This window comes from Xenopus tropicalis, chromosome 5, assembly GCF_000004195.4.
Source record: "Xenopus tropicalis strain Nigerian chromosome 5, UCB_Xtro_10.0, whole genome shotgun sequence".
In the NCBI taxonomy this organism is placed as follows: Eukaryota; Metazoa; Chordata; class Amphibia; order Anura; family Pipidae; genus Xenopus; species Xenopus tropicalis.
The window spans coordinates 33,858,308-33,879,130 of NC_030681.2; the positions used below are offsets into that span (position 1 = coordinate 33,858,308).

The window sequence follows — 20,823 nt, forward strand, 5'->3', positions numbered from 1 at the left end:
GATTAGAGGAAAGGAGCTTCCATTTGAAGCAGCGTAGGTGGTTTTTCACGGTGAGGGCAGTGAGGTTATGGAATGCCCTTCCTAGTGATGTGGTAATGGCAGATTCTGTTAATGCCTTTAAGAGGGGCCTGGATGAGTTCTTGATCAATCAGAATATCCAAGGCTATTGTGATACTAATATCTACAGTTAGTACTAGTGGTTGTATTTATAGTTTATGTATGTGAGTGTTTAGATTGGTAGGTGTGGGTTAAGTGTGCTGGGTTTACTTGGATGGGTTGAACTTGATGGACACTGGTCTTTTTTCAACCCTATGTAACTATGTAAAAGTCCTCTATCAAAAGAAACACACGATTTCTTGTCTCTTTTTTTGTAAACATGATGTTCCAGTGTCTGACTTCCTCTCTCATAAACTTCTTTATTGCTGTGGCCAGAGTCTGCACAGTTCTCTCCTCTCTCCTGCTCCCCCCTCCCCTTTCCTGCTCCCCCCTCCCACCAGAATGCTAAGAACTCCCTCCCCCCTCCCTTAGGAATGTATGATCTAAGCTATAACGGCTAGGCAGCAGGAAGGAAGCCACTTAAAATGGCAGCCACTATCTTAAGCAAACGGAGAAAGCTTCTAAAGCTTTTTACTCAGGTATTTTCTGCAGAATAAATATATTGTTCTAGGTGGCGCTAATGTGGTGAATATATTGGCAGTAAAATGCCAAAATGACTTTCCTTATCCTTTAACCACTAAACAGAGCTATGAAGATCTAATATGTTTACTCTGTGCTAATGTGTGTCATTGAATTGGGTTGCTCTGCCATCCACAAAGACCCAGAATAAGCTTATGAAGGCACTAGGACAGTTTAAGAAACAGATGGCAGCAGGGTTGTATTCTTTAAGCAACACTGCTTGATAAACATGTTCTATATCAGATCAGGCCCACTGTTTTCATAAAAACAGAAAGTATTTAAAAAAAATTAAAAGCTAAATAATTCTTAAAAAAAAAAAAAGTAATCATGAAGTCAAAATTAAACAGTAATCTCTCAAATCCTTTACACTGTCTAGCCATGCATGCGAACGCAAAGATACTGCTTCACGTTCTGTGGGCAACTTGTCACCTCCCACACCCCTACTACAAACTGGAAAGAATGTTAATATTAACCCAAAATGTGCCATGAATAATGACAGGCGGAAATAAAAATGTGAGGAGCCTATAAGTAGCAAGCCTCATTGAGTCACAGCTGGCTTCACACCAAGCTAACATTTCACTGCCCGAGCTATTTACATTTGCATTGCGCAGCATGATACATTCAGCAAAAACTGAACGTAGGCTTAAGGAAGAAATAAGTGTTAGTCACCAAAGCATTAAGTGGTGTGGTTGAGGTGTTTATCTGTCATGTACAGTCTCTTCCTTTTGTCTCCACAGTGATTACATTACAATTGTCAAGCTTGCACTCTATACAATAGCACCTTTCTAGTTTACCTGTTGGACAAAAAAAAAAATAGACTGCAATGATATTTAGATTAATATACCAGTTAAGATTTGTCCTTATGATATGGCCTGCTCAGACTTAGACACATGCTGCCAACCGATTTATCATTGGTTGTATACTTAGCATCCAAGTTAGACCAGTGAAACAAATCTCATAGTGGAGGAATATGCATTTCATGCCTGGCTGAATCACCAGTAAAACTGTCCCAGTCACCCCTCTTTCACAGTTGCTTAAGACTCTTCCTGTAGCTATGGCACCCAAAATATTGTATCTGCAGGTGCCTGCTCCTGCCCAATATTTCCATGCAAGGCAGTATATTGACTTTCTAACTGTAGAATTACACCTGTGTGTAATCACATGCCTTCTGTATATTATATTTTGCAGCCTTCATTTACTCAAGAGTTACCTTTATTCTAGCAGTTACCATTATGTTAATCAAAATACATGTATTGGACCAGTTATCCAGAATGCACGGGACCTGGGTTTTTCTGTATAAGGGATCCTTTTGTTATTTGGATCTCCGTACAAAACATTTAAACATGAAATAAACCCAACAGGACTGTTTTGTCACCAATAAGGATTAATTATCTTATTGGCATCAAGTACGAGGTACTGTTTTATTATTAAAGAGAAAAGGGAAATTTCTTTAAAAGTAAGAATTATTTGATTAAAATGCAATCTATGAGAGATGGCCCTTCAGTAATTAGGAGCTTTATGGATAACAGGTTTTCAGATGCCATACCTGTATTGGTAAGTACCCCATAATTATTAAATTGCAGAAATAACTGCATTAGGCAAGACCATGTAGAAAAACAAGCAATCCCAGAGAATTCATTTGTATGTGTTTTGTACCCACCATAAAACTGTGCGATCCGAACCAAATTCTAATTCATAATATCCATCCCGGCAGTCTTTGCCAACCAAGTCATGGGGGTGAGGTTTGTAGGGTTCATTTTTTGTAACAAGCGTGATCCTTAATATCCCTTTTCCAGTATAATTCATAATCTACAAAAAAAATAAATAAACAATTGCCATAAAGGGTATGAAATATCAATAATGACCATGGCCTGCTGTAATAAAATATGAAAAAATAAATTACCCAGCTATCATGTACACAGGTATCATGGAACCATGAGCATACCCTAGCCAATGCACTGTAACCTTATATGTAAGTTGTCTCACTGGGGCTAGAATATGTTCTCTCTTCTCCATGATCACTAACCTTTAAAGTGGTCTGTGGGGGTGCCACCACATAAGGTGGGCATCAATGACCTATAAAGTTGTGCAAAGTATGTATTCGCCCTGTGCATACCCAAACTATTGGATATCAAGATACCATTATTATAATTGCCCTTATTGAAATTGGGCTGCCTACAGGTGGCTTCCTGTGTGATCTCTGAGGGAGTGAAACATTTGTGTTGTGCACCTTGTAGGAAGACTATTCCCTTTTAGCCCACAGTTCATACTGTGAGTTGGTGTGTTGTGGTTGGGGTGTTCGACTGCTCTGCCACCTACTTTTGCATGAGAAACCAGCATGAATGAGGCACACAGAATTTGCTGGTCAGAAAAAAAAGGCAATAACTTGCTGACACAACTACAAAAATGCTAAAAAAGGTACAGTTCTCCTTTAGATGTTTATGATAGTTTCTTTATAAGACACAATTAAAGTCCATACTAGCATGTGCATTAAGTGATACTGACATATACTTCCCTGTGAAAGTGATTCTGGCTCTTACTGACTTATAAATACCCCTAGGTCCTGCATTTTTTTTTAAAAGGAAACTAGACCCCCCTTGGTAGAAAAGCCCCACTCAACTGCCCTCTATCAGCTCCCTTAGCTCTCCCACCCGTACAGTATATTTCATAGAAAAGTGCCCCTATTTGAACAACTGTAATAAAAATGCAGTGCAGCACAGCAGATATTGCAGGTGCCATATTCACTCACTTCTGATCCTCTTCATGTCTCTTTGCTGACACAGAGCCTGCAGGAGCAGGTCACCTTTAAGCTCATGGCAGATGTAATACTCAGCCATGCAGAGAGTGCTTTCTGCTCTACAATGACTCTGGGAGTGACAATTCCTCTGCTGTGCAAGAAAAAGTACATTCTGCATGAGTGTTGGACCTGTGCTGAGTTTTAAGGAACAGCCTTGTGGTTGGACTATGTTATTTCCAAATCCACTGATGTACGTATGTATATTTTATTTATATATTCTGTAGTTGGCATATATTTAGAAGTATGATCATTACATTACTATTACCTTGATAGATGGATATGTCCTGTTGTTCTCAGTGCTAGTCTCACCAAGTATGCTGCCAGCACATCGGCCTTCACATTTGTATCTATATCTCATCCCTCTTTGTCGGGGTTGTTCAAATATTTCAATGTAGGGTTCGTTCAAACCTGAAAGATATATTTTGGAACGTGAGTTTTAGGCCATTTTTCTGTTTCTGATCAGCATAAAATAATTTGAATGCAAATATACACAGATATAATAATCCTGCACGCAATTTACTTGTTGCAGATACCACAGGTATATAGAAATGCCAACTTCACTACACACACAGTAATGTGGAACCCAGTGACCTCCACATTGCATATACTGTCAAACTACATATACACAAGAAAATTGGCTACCCACATTCTAGATAAAACTGGATAAAAAGCAGCTGGATAGCAGTACATCAGCTCGTCCAACAGGATTTTCTTTTTTGGACAGGTATTCGTCAGTATGGTTGTTGGGTAGGCCCCATATATTGGCCAATTAGCTGCTGACTTGATCTACAGGTGTTGAGTTGACAGCTTTAATTGGGAAAATGTATGGCCATCTTTAAGCCTCCAAAATATTTACTATCACAGCAGATAAATAGATCACTGCATATACATACATAGTAACAGTAGTGCTTATAATTCCCAGCACATGAACTGGCATAACATCCCCTTATTCTGTATACTTGTGTGTGCATTCTTACACAAGTAATGACACCAGTGCACACAAGTGTGGAGTATACCAAGTCTATACCCAAAAAATTAATTTCTTGCTTGAACCTATCCAACCTGTTGTGCAAACAGATTTTCAAAAGTGCACAAAACATTTTAGAAAGAACATTGCTACATGCACCCTAACCCCATATATATTTCTGGGCACAACAGGGGTTAATTGGCACATGATAAAACTGACCCTACCATGTGTGACTGTAATAGTGTCAGTAGATTGCAAGCTTCACTGATGCAGGGAAAGCACAGCGTAAATATGTCAGTGCTATATAAATAACAAATAATAATAATTATAATGACGCTCCCAGCAGTGGTTATCCAGGATACCAGTTCGGTTTTTTGTAAATTAAGGCCTGGGAACGTTTTAAGTTTTTAAGTTTTATAAGTTTTACAACTCTTTAACAACAAAAGAAAATTGAGAATCTTACCAAAAGTGGTATGGAGACGGCCATGTTGAGAATGTTGTGCTACAAAATAAATAAATAAACAAAACATTAAAACAATTCAACTAAAAGTCTTAAATAACTTTCAAATTTTTTTGCAATAAAATACATTTGTGTTATTCTTATAAAGGCAAGGCCAAGGAAAATCTACCTTCACTTTAAAGTAAGTATGTAGTGAATATACTAAAATAGCACTTACCTCTGAGGCTCAAAGATTAGGAGCAATAGCAGGAGCCTGTGTTATTAATCAAGTGTATAAGTGGACTGGCCCACCAGGATACCAGGAGAACTCCCTATGGGCCCAGGTGTCAGTGGGCCCTCCTGCTCCTGACCATTTGGCCTGCTTCATGGTCATTCTCTATTTCAGAATGGTCACAAAGAGGAGTAATAGATGGATGAATAGACACTATTCATATTATGTAACAGTATGTAATAGTATGTAAATAAAAGAGACAAAGAGGATAAAGAGGTTGGGCAAGAAAAGGAGGAAAAATAGTTTGGAGAGTGGGCCTATGGTATAAGGTTTTCTGGTGGGCCCCGGGGTCCCAGTCCAACACTGTTTATAAGCAAGAACTATGGGAAGGCGGCAGTGGCACCTGCTTAGGGCTCAACCATTTTTGGAAATGGGGGTTCAATTCCATAAATTGTTTATTGGTGTTTATAAAAGTCCAATTAAGTATCATTCAATCAACAGTGCTGCACACCTTTATATAATATACAAGTCCAGACTGAGGAGCACACCATAAACAGATAGCGATACCTAGGTGCCAGAGCTTTGGACAAAATAGAAAAGAGGCATTAATAAATGCAAATGGTGAGAATTATTGATCCTACATTTCAGTTCCTTACTGGAACCTTTGTCATATAATTCAGCATTCAAAGATCCCACTGGTGTTCCACAGGTGATGTACCTATGTCCAGACTGAGAGCCAGAATAGGCCCTGGCACTTCAACAGAGAGGCCCAAACATGGAATCTTACAGCAGCTCCTCTGGCATTTGTCAGAACCAACAGTCCTGGCAGCACCCAATCAATTCAACTGCCCCCCTGATAGAGAAAGAGAGAGAAATTGTGTGTGCATGCTGCCTTGGGTGCCAAATCTCCTTGCCCCAGCTCTGCAAAATTAAGTGGTGCAACTAAAAATAAGCTTTCAACCCCAGCATATTTATGTAAAATAGATGTGTAATCACATAATCATGTTACTTTCTAAAAATACATTTAAGAAGTTATTTCCCTTTTTTGTTATTAGCACAGTATCTGAGGTTAGCTTCTGCGTAAAAACACCCCCCCCCCCCCATCAGAACACAAGTAGCGCAGGAGGTATGAATGGATCTTTGAAGTACAGTTAAGTAACGTGAGCATTCATTCACACGCCAGTGACACAGTTGTGCAGAACTCTATTAGAAATGCGGTACAACAATTCGTGACTAAGCCGCTGTGTAGGTGGGCATCACAAGGAAAAAAAAAAGATCAAAATGTTTTCATCTGTAATCTAAATTTAGACAATGTATTTTTAAACAGTAACTTTTACCTGCTGGTTAGTATATTGTGTCTATATCTAATGCTGGGGTGGTTCTGATTTAGCTATTCAGGCCTATAGAAATGTCAACAGAAGCTCAATAGGGGGCATTCATTTACCTAGAAGCAGTGTGCAATGTGCAAATTTGAGTGCAATTGCCATGTTTTTTTTCCACAACTCCCCAGAATTTCAATGTCATTGATGATGCAACTGCTGTGCCTACCGCAGTCGTGCCTGACTGGCTAAAAAGGATGCAACTGCACGCGTGCCTCCTTGTAAATTGTGTGCATTTCTGCAAAGTATTTTGATGTCTGTCCAACATCCTTTTCACTGTTTGGGAGGCAAGTGACATGTGTGACCTATTCTTTTAGCACATATATGCTGCGCCTATTGATGCAGGGCACTAAAGGAACCCTGGAGCTAGCGCCTGCTTCAGAGGAGGCAGTAGCTTCAGGGTTCCCCTGTGTCAATAGACACAGCAGCGCCTGATTCAAAATGGAAGGCAGGAAAGAATTAAGCAAGTTGCCCACTGTGCTTAACTACTATATAGAAAATAACCCTCCAAAAGCTGCGGGAGAACTAACAGTAAAAAGGTTAGATATGTAGAATAGCCCTCAAGAAGCTGTGGGGGGGGGGGAACTAACACAGTCAGATAGATAAAGTTAGATATATAGGTTAGCCCTTCAGAACCTGTGGTGGAAAAACAGTTCAGCAATATACAAGGCAATGTTATAAGACAATAAATAAGATTGTACAGGACAAGCACCAGTTTTAGGTCTCTCAGATGCTACAAGCTGGTCTGGAAGTGATCTGTCCCTCAAGAGTCACCTTATCTTTACAAACACTTTCCCTTTAACGAAAGTGCATTCATTTCCCATGACCCAGATAAATACTTTTCTCACTGAAAAAGCCACTTTTGAGTGAGATGAATTTCTGACTTTACCACGAAGGCAGAGTGGCCACATGCCAGCGTATTGCGTTGCACATCTACGGGAAAAGTCTTGCCAGGAATGCGGGCCAACTAGTAATAACAGCATTCTACAGGGCCAGAAATCCACCTGCGCAGGTTTAACTGTTTCAGTGCAGTGAAGAGAAATCCTTCACCACAGCGGAAAAAGTTGTAGGCCTCAGTAATGTGGAGCACGTAGCAGTCTCTCCCCGTAGCGCGGTGTATCGTGTGTGGGGGAAGTGGAAACCTTACAAAAACATAACAAGTTGGTGCAGCTGCTAGCTCACTATATATAGTTTCACAATAATGCTCAAGGAAAAAGCAGTGCTCGTTTATACCAAGCTCTCTGCTCAGATTTTCAAAGATTTAAAAGGGAAACTAGGGGTTAAAAGACTAGAGGTTGCCAATATGCACTGGCCTCGAGCTTTTGTTCTGGGATGCAGCGGCACAATATTTCCTGAAAATCCTGTGTCGGCTTGAGCAGACATATTTAATGTATTGTAATTTTTCCAAAATTACTATGGTATGGTACCATATATACTAAACAAAAAAAAAAAGCACAGGTATGGGATTCGTTATCCGGAAAGTTCCGAATTACAGAAAGGCTATCTCCCATAGACTCCATTATAAGAACATAATTCTCATTTTTAAAAATGATTTCCTTTTTCTCTGTAATAAAATGTAACCTTGTACTTGATCCCAACTAAGATATATTAATCCTTATTGGAGGCAAAACAATCCTACTGGGCTTAATTTTTGTTTTAATTATTTTTTAGTAGACTTAAGGTATGAAGTTCCAAATTACAGAAAGATCCCTTATACAGAAAACCCCAGGCCCCAAGCATTCTGGATAACAGGTCCCATACCTGTACTAGACATGCACCTAGAATAAAATACCCTGGGCCAATGCAATTTTTTTATGCACAATGGCCTCGATCACAGTGTTAGCAATTTGGGAGAAGCCCAACTTACATCACAGGGGGAAAATCATTCCTGACTCCAAGATGGAAATTGGGCCAGTCCCTGGATCAACTTTGTACTAAGAGATATTTCTCTTAGTTTCACTTGCTAATAAGCCACCTAACCACTTATTCAAGCTATCTAATGTATCTGATAGTACAACCTATTCAGGGAGACAATTCCACAATATCATAGCTGATGGATTCTTCTAGTCAGAATATGATCCCCTTACAATTTGATACATAGTTATCATATCACCTATTGTGCAGTGTAAACAACTCCAACCTGGTCAGTCTTTCTTCATAACTGAGACTTTCCATACCCTTTACCAGCTTAGTTGCCCTTCTGGACTCACTAGAATTCAATAAAATCCTGTTTGAGCACTAAAGACCAATACTGCACAGCATATTCTATATGGTACCAGCGCTCTGTAAAGTGGAAGAATAACCCCCTCCTCCCGTGAATCTATACCCCTTTTAATACAGCTCAAAACCTTGTTTGCCCTTGCAGCTGCTGCCTGGCATTGCTTGCTACAGCCAAGTTTTTTATCTACAAGGACTCCAAGGTCCTTCTCCATTATGGATTTGCCTAGTGCAGTCCCATTAAGTGTATAATTGGCTGCATATTTTTACATTCCAGGTTCATGACATTACATTTATCGACACTGAATCTCATCTGCCGCCCAGATTGCCATTGTCAAGATCCTGCTGCAATGATGCCACATCCTGGATGGAATTAATTGGGCTGCATAGTTTGTGTAGGGTTGCAACCTTTTAGGGCTCTGGCACACGGGGGAGATTAGTCGCCCGCGATTAACTCCCTGTTCGCGGGCGACTAATCTCCCCGAGTTGCCTACCCCTGCCATCCCACCGGCAAACATGTAAGTCGCCGGCGGGATGGCAGACGCGGCGGGGCGATTTGCGGAAATCGCCGAAAAAGCCTCGCGAGTCTTTTTCGTCGATTTGCGCGAAATCGCGCCGCCGCGTCTGCCATCCCGCCGGCGACTTACATGTTTGCCGGTGGGATGGCAGGGGTAGGCAACTCGGGGAGATTAGTCGCCCGCGAACAGGGAGTTAATCGCGGGCGACTAATCTCCCCCGTGTGCCAGAGCCCTTAAGGCTTGGGGTCAGGGCAGGGGGGCAGGACCAAAGACATCAGGGCAATGTTTCAGGGGCAGGGTTATGACATGGAAAGTAGCTATTGGCTGATCACTTTCTTTCAATTCAAAGTCCTTTCCAGATTTTAGTCCATAATTTTAGTCCTTAGCCGGACAAAAACCATGCTGCCTGCTTGACAACCGCATAGGTGCCAACCCTAGTTTCTGCAAACACTGATACATTACTTACAATACACTCCAGTAATTCATTAATGAACAAGTTAAACAAAAGTGGACACAATGCAGAAGGTTTTGACTAATCAATCACTGAACTGTGCTGCCTCAGTAATACTGTAGCCAAATTCCAGCGCTTACTGTATATTAGTTGTGACCTGTTTCTCCTTTTTAAATGTTAAATAAAAATGAAGACTAAAGATCCTAATAAAGATTAGGGTTAGGATAAATGCCCCCTGGGCCACCAATAACTATGAATGTGAGTGTGAAAGTTCTTTCTTTGAAATGCAGTTTACAATAATGTTACCAATAAAATACAGAACTGTCAGAGCATTTTAAATAAATGACATAGACAGCGTTCCCACCCTTGTATCTTTATTACTGATAGTAAGACTGCTTCCTCCCCCTCTTACACCGGGCAGGCCCCCTTTTCTAGGGAAGCTCTGACCCAGCTTTTGTTAACACAAGAGAAGTGTAAGATGGGCTAAGCTGTACAGTGTGGTCGCATTAAGACATTCACTCTGAAAACCAGATGAGAGATGCATGGGATCAAAATTAGTGGAATCTGTGATTTTTTTTGAAGAATGAATATAAAGCCAATAGTGAGTAAAATCCTGTAAGTAAAATCAGAAAGGAATGAGTAATATTACTAAACAGAGCAAAATTAAAATACTTTCAATATACTTTGGGGTGCTGTAGAAATGACTATTCAGCATATTGGCTAAATTCTGGGGAGGTACAAATATTAAAAAGGCATATAAAAAATGAAAGGAGAAGCAAAAACAAAATTACTAGGTATACCCTTTGGCTAAAATCGATGACCTTTTATCTTGGAATAGAGCTTGCTTTGTCTCTGTGATAATTTAACAGTACAGGTGTGGGACTTTTTGTCCAGAATGCTTGGGACCTGTTATCCAGAACGCTTGGGACCTGGAATTTTCGGAATAAGGAATCATTCTGTAATTTAGATCAGCATGCTTTAGGTCTACTAAAAACTCATTTAAACATAAAATAACCCAATAGGTTTGCCCCCAATATAAGTTCATGCAGCTTAGTTACCAACAAGTACAAGTCCTATTTTATTATTACAGTGAAAAAAGGAAATCATTTTTTAAAATGTGAATTATTTGTTTAAAATAACACCGGCCATCCCGTAATTCTCAGCACCTTTTTAACATGCAATAAATAAGCTTTTGCAATGACTTTGTATTGTAAGCTCCACTGAGCAGGGCCCTCTGTACCTCCTCAATCAATCAGTATTTGTATGTTCCGTTACCCTTAATCACAAAACATGTAAGGCAGGGATCCTCAACCAGTGGCTCATGAGCAACATGTTGCTCACCAACCCCTTTGATGTTGCTCTCAGTGGCCTCAAAGCAGGACTTTATTCTTGAATTTCTAACTTAAAGGCAAGTTTTGGAGGTGTAAAGACCATGGGTACTACCAAACAAAGCCTCCTGTACCCTGCCAATTCACATCGGGGTTACAAAATAACCAATTACAGCCTTTTAGGAACTTTTTTCTTGCTTGTGTTGCTCCCTAACCTTTTTATATTTAAGGGCTCTGGCACATGGGGAGATTAGTCGCCCGTGACAAATCTTCCTGTTCGCGGGCGACTAATCTCCCCGAATTGCCATCCCACCAGCGACAATGCAAGTCGCCGGTGGGATGGCACGCGCTGCGCAGGCGATTTCGGCAAATCGCCGAAGTTGCCTCACGAGGCATTTTCGGCGATTTGCCGAAATCGCGCCACCGCATGTGCCATCCCACCGGCGACTTACATTGTCGCCGGTGGGATGCCAGCTGATGGCAACTCGGGGAGATTAGTCGCCTGTGAACAGGGAGATTCGGGCGACTAATCTCCCCGTGTGCCAGAACCCTAAATGTTGCTCAAGCGTTAAAAAGGTTGGGGACTCCTGATGTAAAGCATTGTGGAAACTGAAATCTTAGCCAAAAGAAAACTGACTACAGATAAAATGTTTTAATGGTATGAGTAATAAATAGGGTTGCCACCTTCTGAATCATAGAATACTGGCCAGGGGTGGTCAGTTGCTGTAGGAGGGGTGGAACAGTGATGTAGGAGAAGCAGGACACAATGTACATGGTGGAGTGATAACATCAAAAGGAGGATTGTGGAGTAGATTCTTGGGGATTATGATAAAAAGAAGTTAAGATTTACCAGACAAGGACATTGTTGGTAAATTTATAGACAAATACTGATTTCAGTCACAATTTAATTTACAATTTTTTTTTCATGAATGTATATCTTGCAAAAATACATACATTTAAAAAAAACACCTCTAAGCCGCCACTGTCCATATTTTTCTGTGTAGCGTTTAGGTATAAGTGTAGCCTGATCGGGACTGCATACATGTAGGCACACTGTGCTATCCCATACATAGTCAAGTGTTCAAGGGTTTTTAGAAACCTTTATCATGTTGTGTACTAGCTCAGACAAAATACAGTCTAGGCTCTGAATGGGTACAGTACAACTTTCTACAAGTACTGAGCCACATAATCAGATATATATATGTTCAAGAGTGAGATTATTTTGTAACTGATGATGTCATAGTCATGCCTGAAACGTTTGGGGCATAACAATGAGCCAGAGGGGCATTTCTGGCTACGGGTTTCTAGTTTGACAGGCTTTTGTTATTTCTTGAGCTAAACAGGGACACTGAAGCTACTCTATGTTTGGTCCTTTTGAGTTAGATAATTATACTACCAATGCACAGTACACTGCATAGTAAAAAAAACATATTTACAAAGGGGAAGGGAGGGGGTTGTATACTGGTAATCTAATTTTCTGCTTTGAGGGAAAGAAACAAGGAGTAGTTTCAGTTTCTTCATTTGTTCTGTTCAAGAAATAACAAAACCATAGATGTTATATGATTAAAACAATAATAAAAAAGTATGTTCAGCACATGACCTATTCATGGCACTCATGTTGAACCAGGTGGTACACTGCCCCTTTAAGAGGGTAAAAATATAATGATTGGACTGACTGGTCTATGCTTTATTGCTAATGCTACTACATGCTGGGGTATTTCCCTATAGATAAAGCAACTCCCCATTTGCCCAGGGGGGCCCAGAGTGGCACTGACTAATAAGCAGTAAATATATGTTTCTAAACAATGACTAGGGAGGGGTAATATAATTTTGCTGTGGGGCATCATTCTATGTATTGTATAGTACTGGCATTTGTTGTGATTAGTTGTGTACACTAATTCTGTCTTATTTACTCAAATATATTTTTTTCTAAGTTTTTTAACCAGCAGCCTGTTCCATTAATTCACTATCTCTCCTGGACAAAACCTAGATCTTATATATAACATAGAGTACAAGGCAACTTTAATGTACCAATGAGCCCAGGGCAAGGACTGCAATGATGGGCCCACATTTAGCATTGCCACCCATCTGGTTTTCACACAGGCAACCTGGTTTTCAGAAGGGTTGTCTGGGTGAAAACTGACTTAAGTTAATGGCATTACGATCAACCAATTGCTGATCGCCACATTATAACCCCACCCCTAATGTTATAAACACACCCCTGAAATATCACCCGCCCCCTTGTCAGACTCCCAAGCCAAAAAAGGTGGCAACCCTAGGCAGATTGCCCCCAAAAAATTGTGATAGAATAACCCTCATGAACGTGAACTTCAGTACAATAAGGCAGGCAGTGAAGAAATGGTCTGCACTTACTGAACCAGACCTGACTCCTAGCTGTTCTTCTCTGGACCAACAACCATGAGTGCAAATAAATAAGAAAAAGGGGATGCTACAAGGAAAAAACAATTAAATTAAAATAACCATTCTGAAGCACTATGCCAGTTCATTAATATGAGGGGTATGGAATCTATGCAGTATGCTTCAGATAAAAGTTATACCAGATGGGCCCCCTCTCCTCATAGGCTCTGGACAAATGTCCCTTTTGTCCATTTATTAAAATAGCCCTGCTAGAGCAATAGTACAATAACTCAGTCAGCCAATCACTAAAAGAACTATAAGAATTGAGAAGTCTGACCCAGTTTGGCAGTCATGCTGACTCAGCATCTAGTCAAGTTGCCTCTCCAATGGAAGAGAAGTGGGAGGGGCAGAATGCTCTATTTAGTCAGGTTTTACAAGGTGCTTTACTGATTGAACTATAGAACCTGCCAGCAAGAACAACACTTCATCATCCCTATTTACAAAGCCATAAATAAATGCTACCCAAACTGTGGCCCCCCTAGGGTGGTCCCAAACCATAGATGGATGAAATTGTATCTGCAAGACAGTTACAACACACATTTTATATAATTTACTATGGGAAGCACTTGGGAATGATGAAATGCTGCAAGAGAAAGAGGGGCTTGAATCTAAAATAAGATAGAATCATAAATTTACCCATACGGTATGGTTAAAAATCTACATCTCTCTGCTGTGGACAAATATCAGATACCAAAAAATGGGTTGCAGCTTGCAAATAAGTTACTGTGTGGTACATACACAGAGAAGCACCCTGTTCAGTGCTCATGTGTTGTTCTGGTCTGTATGCCTTAGGAAGAACTTTTAGTTCCAGTCTGTATTGCTTCTACACAATATGTTCACACATGGGAAGACATAATGGCATGGCATGGGAAAGGTTGCAAATTTTTCCATAAAAATCACTGGTTTTCCTCTCTTTGCCATTTCTGTTCTTACTAATACCACTGGCATCAATTCTCATTTTGCTGGCCAGATCAAAATGACAGCCCCACACTGAGCTACAACTAAGCTATGGTGCTATTTTCTATGTAAGGGAAGATGAGCATAGACAGAATACAAAAATGTGGGATTTCCCCTTAAAGTTCACTAAACTCCATATGGAGCAGGCCTGAAAAATGAAAGTGAAAATTAGGAACTTCAAACTATGACAACATGCTGGGATTCCCCTGATAATTTGGAGTTTATGATTAAACTGCCCTTGGCAAGCAAATCCATTGGAAAATAGATATTAAAGCATCTCTGTCACACCGCTAATGACCCAAACCAGTGCAATGAGACACTAGAACTGGGCCAGGCCCAATGTCAATGAACTATAACTAATACCCATCAACAAGGAAGACTTGTATACAATTTACAAGGGACACAATGGTCCAGGAGCAAAGTACCCACAGGCAAAACAGGAATCATACTGGGAATTTCCATGAACAAAGTTATCTTTTACTAATACAGTGTATACAGTGTATAGTGGTGCTGAAAGAATCCCATTCCCTACCTAAGAACTTATGATGCAATTGACAGGAATGGGCAAACCCCGCAATGTCAGAGATCTATCCCCAGCATTCTGACCAAAATATATAATACATTTAGGAAAGATTTAGTAACATTTGGAGTAAAAGAAAAAATCTTTTTTCCTACAATGTATTATTATTTGAAAAAATTCTTATAGGAAGAAAGAAAGTTAAAATTTCCCATAAAGAGCCATTATAAGAACACTTTTTCTGCTGTGAAAATATTTTTAAGATTTTGACATCATTCTGGGAAGCATGGTACTGTTCAGCCAGGTCTGGATTGGGATTTAAAATAGGCCCTGGAATTTCAAGTACACAGAGGCCCAAATAGCCCAAACTATATAAATACAATGTGAATAATTGAGTGTAAAGCAATAGGGTAGCACACAGGCTATTCATTTCCTCTTTACTATCATGCGATGTCACACTGCAAGGAACACAATCTAGGAAGTTACACAACAGTTGTGGGGAAAACTCCCCAAACATCTCATAAGACTAAAAAATGAGTGATCAATTTATACATATATGCAAGCCTAACAAATAAGAAAGTTATTCCTTCGCTGGATGATAATCTGCAGTATTTAAAGGGGCAGTATTCCCCCTTATTTAACATAAGTGCAATGAATAGGGCTTGTGCTGATCATACTTTGTGTTGTACTCACACATTGTTTTAATCATAAAAAATCTATAGTTTTTGTTATTTCTTGAGTCAAGCAGGGAAAACTAGGCAACTGAAGCTTCTCCATGTTTGTTTTTTGCTAGGAAGTTAATTAGATTACTGGTACATATATAATTCCCCTTCATAATGGTCTTATTTTTAGTCAGTTGATATAAAATATAATAGCTATATTTGTTTTCTTCTTTCATGCAAGGGGAAAACAAGTGTATTTCCTGCTTTCTACGCTTGTCCTTAGATTTAGAGAAAGTTCTTATATATGTGCTTACTGAAATTCTGTCAGGATGCAATGTTTTGCTTTTATCTTTGTAGCAAAATATCCAGCTTTTCGGTAGAAATAAGCAAGTCACAGCAATATTAGTTATGTGACTAGGCCCCCGATGTGAAAGACTATAGCCAGAAAGGAACTTCTAGGGGGAACGTCACTGTATAAATGCAGCAACAAACTGCACCTGTGAGATACACAATGGTTACAATGATCTCTATGGAAATGTATCTGGCGGTAATTCTACCATTATATCAAGTGCAAATGTTAAAACTTAATGGAATATGGCTGCAGTACAGATTCTCAGGTAAAGCAGTCCAATGAAGGCAAATTAATATTTTTGTTAATCTCATATTCGTTATTTTCTGCTGGTTTGGGCAGTAACATTATGGGGTATAAAATTGTCTGTTTTATACCCCTGTGAATGCAAAACACCAGCCTACTGTCATAAAATTGATGATTTAAAGCTTTTTTTGTATAATGGCATTAGCTGTCCCCTAATTCCATTTAATACACTGTGCATGAATGAACATGGCTGTTCATGTGAAGGGGCTCAAGATTGTTCCCCATTTAACACTGCATTCCGGTGCTCTAAAATATCCCTTCTTTTTTTTAGAAACCGTAAAATGTTCTTTTGTAGGATGATTACATTAAACTGGGTATTGATTTTTTGTAACTGGCATGGTTTCAAAACACCTAATATACTCCCCCAAATGTTTACATATTTTTCTCAATGAAAGCCATTTACCCCCCAGGGAAATAACTTCCCATATAACTCTCCAGACCTGTTGCTCTCCTGCTGCAGGTGGATAAACACTGCGCATACGAGTGGGCTGTTCCCTGCTAGGATGTACCTGAAGGTTTTAAATTTCCACTCCAAGCTTTGCTAATAAAGTCATGCTGAGGCTAGACAAATAAACATCAGGGTTCCTATCACTACGTCACTCAGTGAAAGAAGGGGTTTATCCTGTAGCGATGCTATATTTGTGCAATAAGGAGCTGGTTCATCTACTTGATTGGCATGATGTCATATTCTGCAAACCTTTTGATTGGATAGCACTACTTTTTTTTCAGCATTTAGGGAAGTGGTCTGTCTATCTCTCTCTCTCTCATGACACGCACTGGGGAATCTCAACTTCTTCTTTTTGCTTTTCGAGACTTTTTTTTGTTTCGGTAAAAAGAAAATACCCTGATTCATGAATGGCTCATAATATTAGGGGGCATCCTTTCCTGTTAGCTGCCGGGAGAGCTGGGGCACAAAACCATAAGAAGAGCTATGTATTTACACTGGAGCATCTTTGCCACCCTGTAATAACCAACAATACCCAAGGAAAATAAGAGCATGCTGCAGACAAGCAGAAAATGTAGGTTAAGGGCAGTCAGCACCCAGAAAACCCCTGAGAAGTGATGGCAAGAGTTGCATGCCCTACTGGAAGGGAATCTTAATTTAAACCCTAATGAATGCTGTACAACAGGGCTGCTGTCCTACTTCAGATTATACAACCACCATCTTTTGCTACTAGGAGCAGTTCAGTGTAAAATGGAAAATTTGTAAAATAGACAAAATAAAAATGTTTTCAATATAGTTAGTTAGGCAAATATGTAATCTATAAAGGCTGGAGTGAGCAGATGTCTAACATAATGGCCAGAACTATACTTCCTCCATTACAGCTCTCTAAGCTGTTAGCAGTCAGGAACCAATCAGTGACTTGAGGGGGGCCATATGGGCCATAACTGTTCAGTTAGTTTGCATATGAATCTGACCTGTGTGCTCACAAACTAACTGAACAGTTGTGTCCCATGTGCCCCCCCCTAAAGTCATTGACTAACTAAGAGGTTAGAGAACTGATAGCAGGAAGTAGTGTTCTGGCTATTATGCTCATTCAAGCCTTTGTAGATTATGTTTTTGCCTAACTATATTACAAATATTTTTTTATTTTGTGCAGTCTATCCATTTTACCCAACACTGAACTGTTCCTTTAATATGGTAAATCAGCCCAATGCATTTCTACAGGTCCTGTGCTTGACCCAATATATTCCTACAGGTCCAGTGCTTGGCCCAATGCATTCCTACAGCCCTTGTGTGTGGTGTATGTAGACAGGGCAAATAGTCTGGTTTCTAACTTTCCCTTTCGGATAAGATACTTTGCTTGTGTCAGCTCTAGTAGGTTGGTAGAAGAAACAATATACAGATGCCAGTCTAGGGGAAAACATCCTGTACATATACTTTTAACTGTGGCTACAACTGCTGGCATTTCCTTGTTACAGTGTAATGCTCAGTGAGCAAAGAGGAAATAGCTTTAGAATTTTGCATACACCCTTGCATTTGATCAATAGGAACAAGTGTACAAGTTATAATAAGCATGGTGATAAACACATGAAAGAGGAAGTCTGGAGACCTACAAATATCAGTTTAAGAGGATACAGAGGACTGGGAGGTTGACAGCCATAGTTTTGATATCCCAAGGAAGCCTTGAAATCCACCATGCAGTGACAGACAGCTGTAGCTGTTGTGGAACTAGTTCTCCTGCTATCCCATTTGTCATATAAATATGCAGCTTGCAATCTATGTATTGAGATCACTTTAGTAATGGGGAAAAACTGGGTTGGGTTGACACACATAAGGGATATCCAGCCTGAAGCACCTCCAGACGTTGTGGATCTTGTTGCAAGTCAAAAACAGCCAAAGGGCTGCAGGACCTGCAGTATCCTGAATAGTCTCTACACAAGGTTATGGGTCTATGAATGAGGGGGCCCCGGCCAAACTACATTTTCACCCAGATCTGCCCAAGAATTCTTCATAAAATCTATCAGTGGCATGAAATCTTACCAGTCATCTTGTGCTCTGTGTAAGGGACAGCCAGTGAGGGGAGAGACAGCCAGTGAGGGGAGAGACAGCCAGTGAGGGGAGAGACAGCCGGAACCTGGGCAGTGAAGTAAAGGGAAAGTGTCCTTGGGCGGCAGGTATCCTTCAGCTTCCAGCAACAGTCACAGAGACACAGAAGGGTCAGGATTTACAGCTTGGGCATCTTTCAGGAAACGCGACCCCCTAACTCAGCATCCACAGCCTGTGCCTTCTATAACGTATCCACTCTATTCCCCGCAGCCCTCCTGCTGCCAAGCTACAAATGCGCACCTTCAATGAACAGATATCAGGGCTGAGGCAGAGGAGCTTCTCTTGCTACAGCGAACTTCCAGCAGCACACGCTCATAAACCAGCGATTCCCCTGCGTGCGATACTTCTCACTTGGCGAGACTTCTGCAGTATTATGTAGAGAGCTGCATTGCTGAAGCTCCACCAATGGGGTTCGGCTGTGACGAGAGGGGGCGGGGCAGAGCGTCTGGGAGTTTCTTGTGAGGCCGCTTTGATAGTGTTGATTCTGCCCTTGAGTGGAAAGTCCCTTTCACCTGAAACGTGCGTAATACCACAAAGATGTCAGCTAATCGCACCCACAAATAAATGTGCATGGGCTCCCATTTACTATGGGCTGTGGGGGCTGCGGGGCTGGTGAGGAGATATATAGTTATTTTGACGTCGAGTGACCTAAGCGAGGTTTGTGCGAAGCTAGACGTGTAACCACATGATCGCCTTGTGACGAGATTCACTAAGTGAAATGCCACTGAATAAGAGTGGGGATACTGTACTTATCACTTCATGAAGTGGGGTCCTCCTGCTCCTTTTCTTTTAGTGTAAGGATCCCTAGGACTTTGGCCCAATGAAAAAGGTTCTGAAGCGCCTGTAATACTCGCCCCCCTTGCCCTGGGGTGCCAAGGCTTCTTGGCCAGGCTGAGTAGAACTAGTATGGGTAACTATATATTGCCTTTTCTAAGTACTACTACTGATAAACTGTGCTCATTCAATAACATTTAATGGGCTATTTATACACTATGGGGCAGATTTACTAAGACATGAACGCTCCGAGTGTATATTTTGGGCGAATTTTTCGTCACATGCGCGACTTTTTCAGCGCCTGCATGACTTTTCCCTGCACTTGCGCGAAAAAAACGGAAAGGTTTTCCCGCTATTTACAATCGTTTGTTACGAAAATTTTGTGACTTTTGGACCGCCAATACGATATCATCGTGACTAATAGCATTTTTTCATAAGCATTTTCATGATATTTGCAATCTTAAGAAATTATCGTATCCAATCCGAATTTATCCCATTCGGGATTCGAACATTCATAAATGTGCCCCTATGCCTCTCAGTCAGATATACCGTATTTTTCGCCGTATAAGACGCACTTTTTCTGGGGGGGGAAAAGTCGGTGCGTCTTATACGGCGAACTGTCTTCCTCTCTGTGCCGCGGCTCTCTGCTGCATCCTCGCTTTTATAAGGTTGCGCCCGTGACGTCACACGCACAGGGCGCAACCTTATAAAAGCACAGAAGCGAGCCCAGAGACAATTAACTTTATACAGTTGATCTTTTTTTTCTAGATTTTTCTCCTTTAAAATTGGGTGTGTCTTATATTCCGGAGCGTCTTATAGGGCGAAAAATACGGGATATACAGGGAATAGTGTCCCCCATACTGTCACCTCACAGCTCCATAATCCATGAAGTGCTCCTATAAAAGAGTCTAGTTTATTGAACAAAATGTAGTTCACATTTACTTTGCCTATTGTAGGGAAAGACTATACATTGCTTTACAGGGGCATAATTACAGAGGAAGCAGAGCCTACAATTGCAGGGGCCCAGAAAGGCCCTAATTAATGAGCAATTTTATTTGCATACAGTTTAGCCCTAAAAAGTCTGACTAAACAGAGGGGCGTTCCTACCACATATATTCCACAGTACCATAGGGGCTAAAGCATAGGTGGGAACACTTGGCTTTCATTTCTGTTTCTGTATAGCAAATATCAGCACTTCGGTAATGAAGCTTTTTTTGTGACTAACCTAAGAGCCCCTGGGAGCAAGCCAGATCTTGTCCCAAAGAATTTAGAAGTGCCTCATCCCA

General features: G+C 40.6%; 1 protein-coding gene across 1 annotated transcript in view; it reads right to left on the reverse strand.

The window, feature by feature from the left end:
* Positions 1–19,099, reverse strand: part of rel (v-rel avian reticuloendotheliosis viral oncogene homolog) — a 37,868-nt gene extending 18,769 nt beyond the window's left edge. The window contains 4 exon segments of the mRNA NM_001102707.1: positions 2,336–2,484; positions 3,738–3,880; positions 4,903–4,941; positions 18,698–19,099. Of these exon segments, the coding sequence (NP_001096177.1) occupies positions 2,336–2,484; positions 3,738–3,880; positions 4,903–4,941; positions 18,698–18,704 (338 nt within the window). The 5' untranslated portion in view covers positions 18,705–19,099.
* Positions 19,100–20,823: the final 1,724 nt, after the last annotated feature.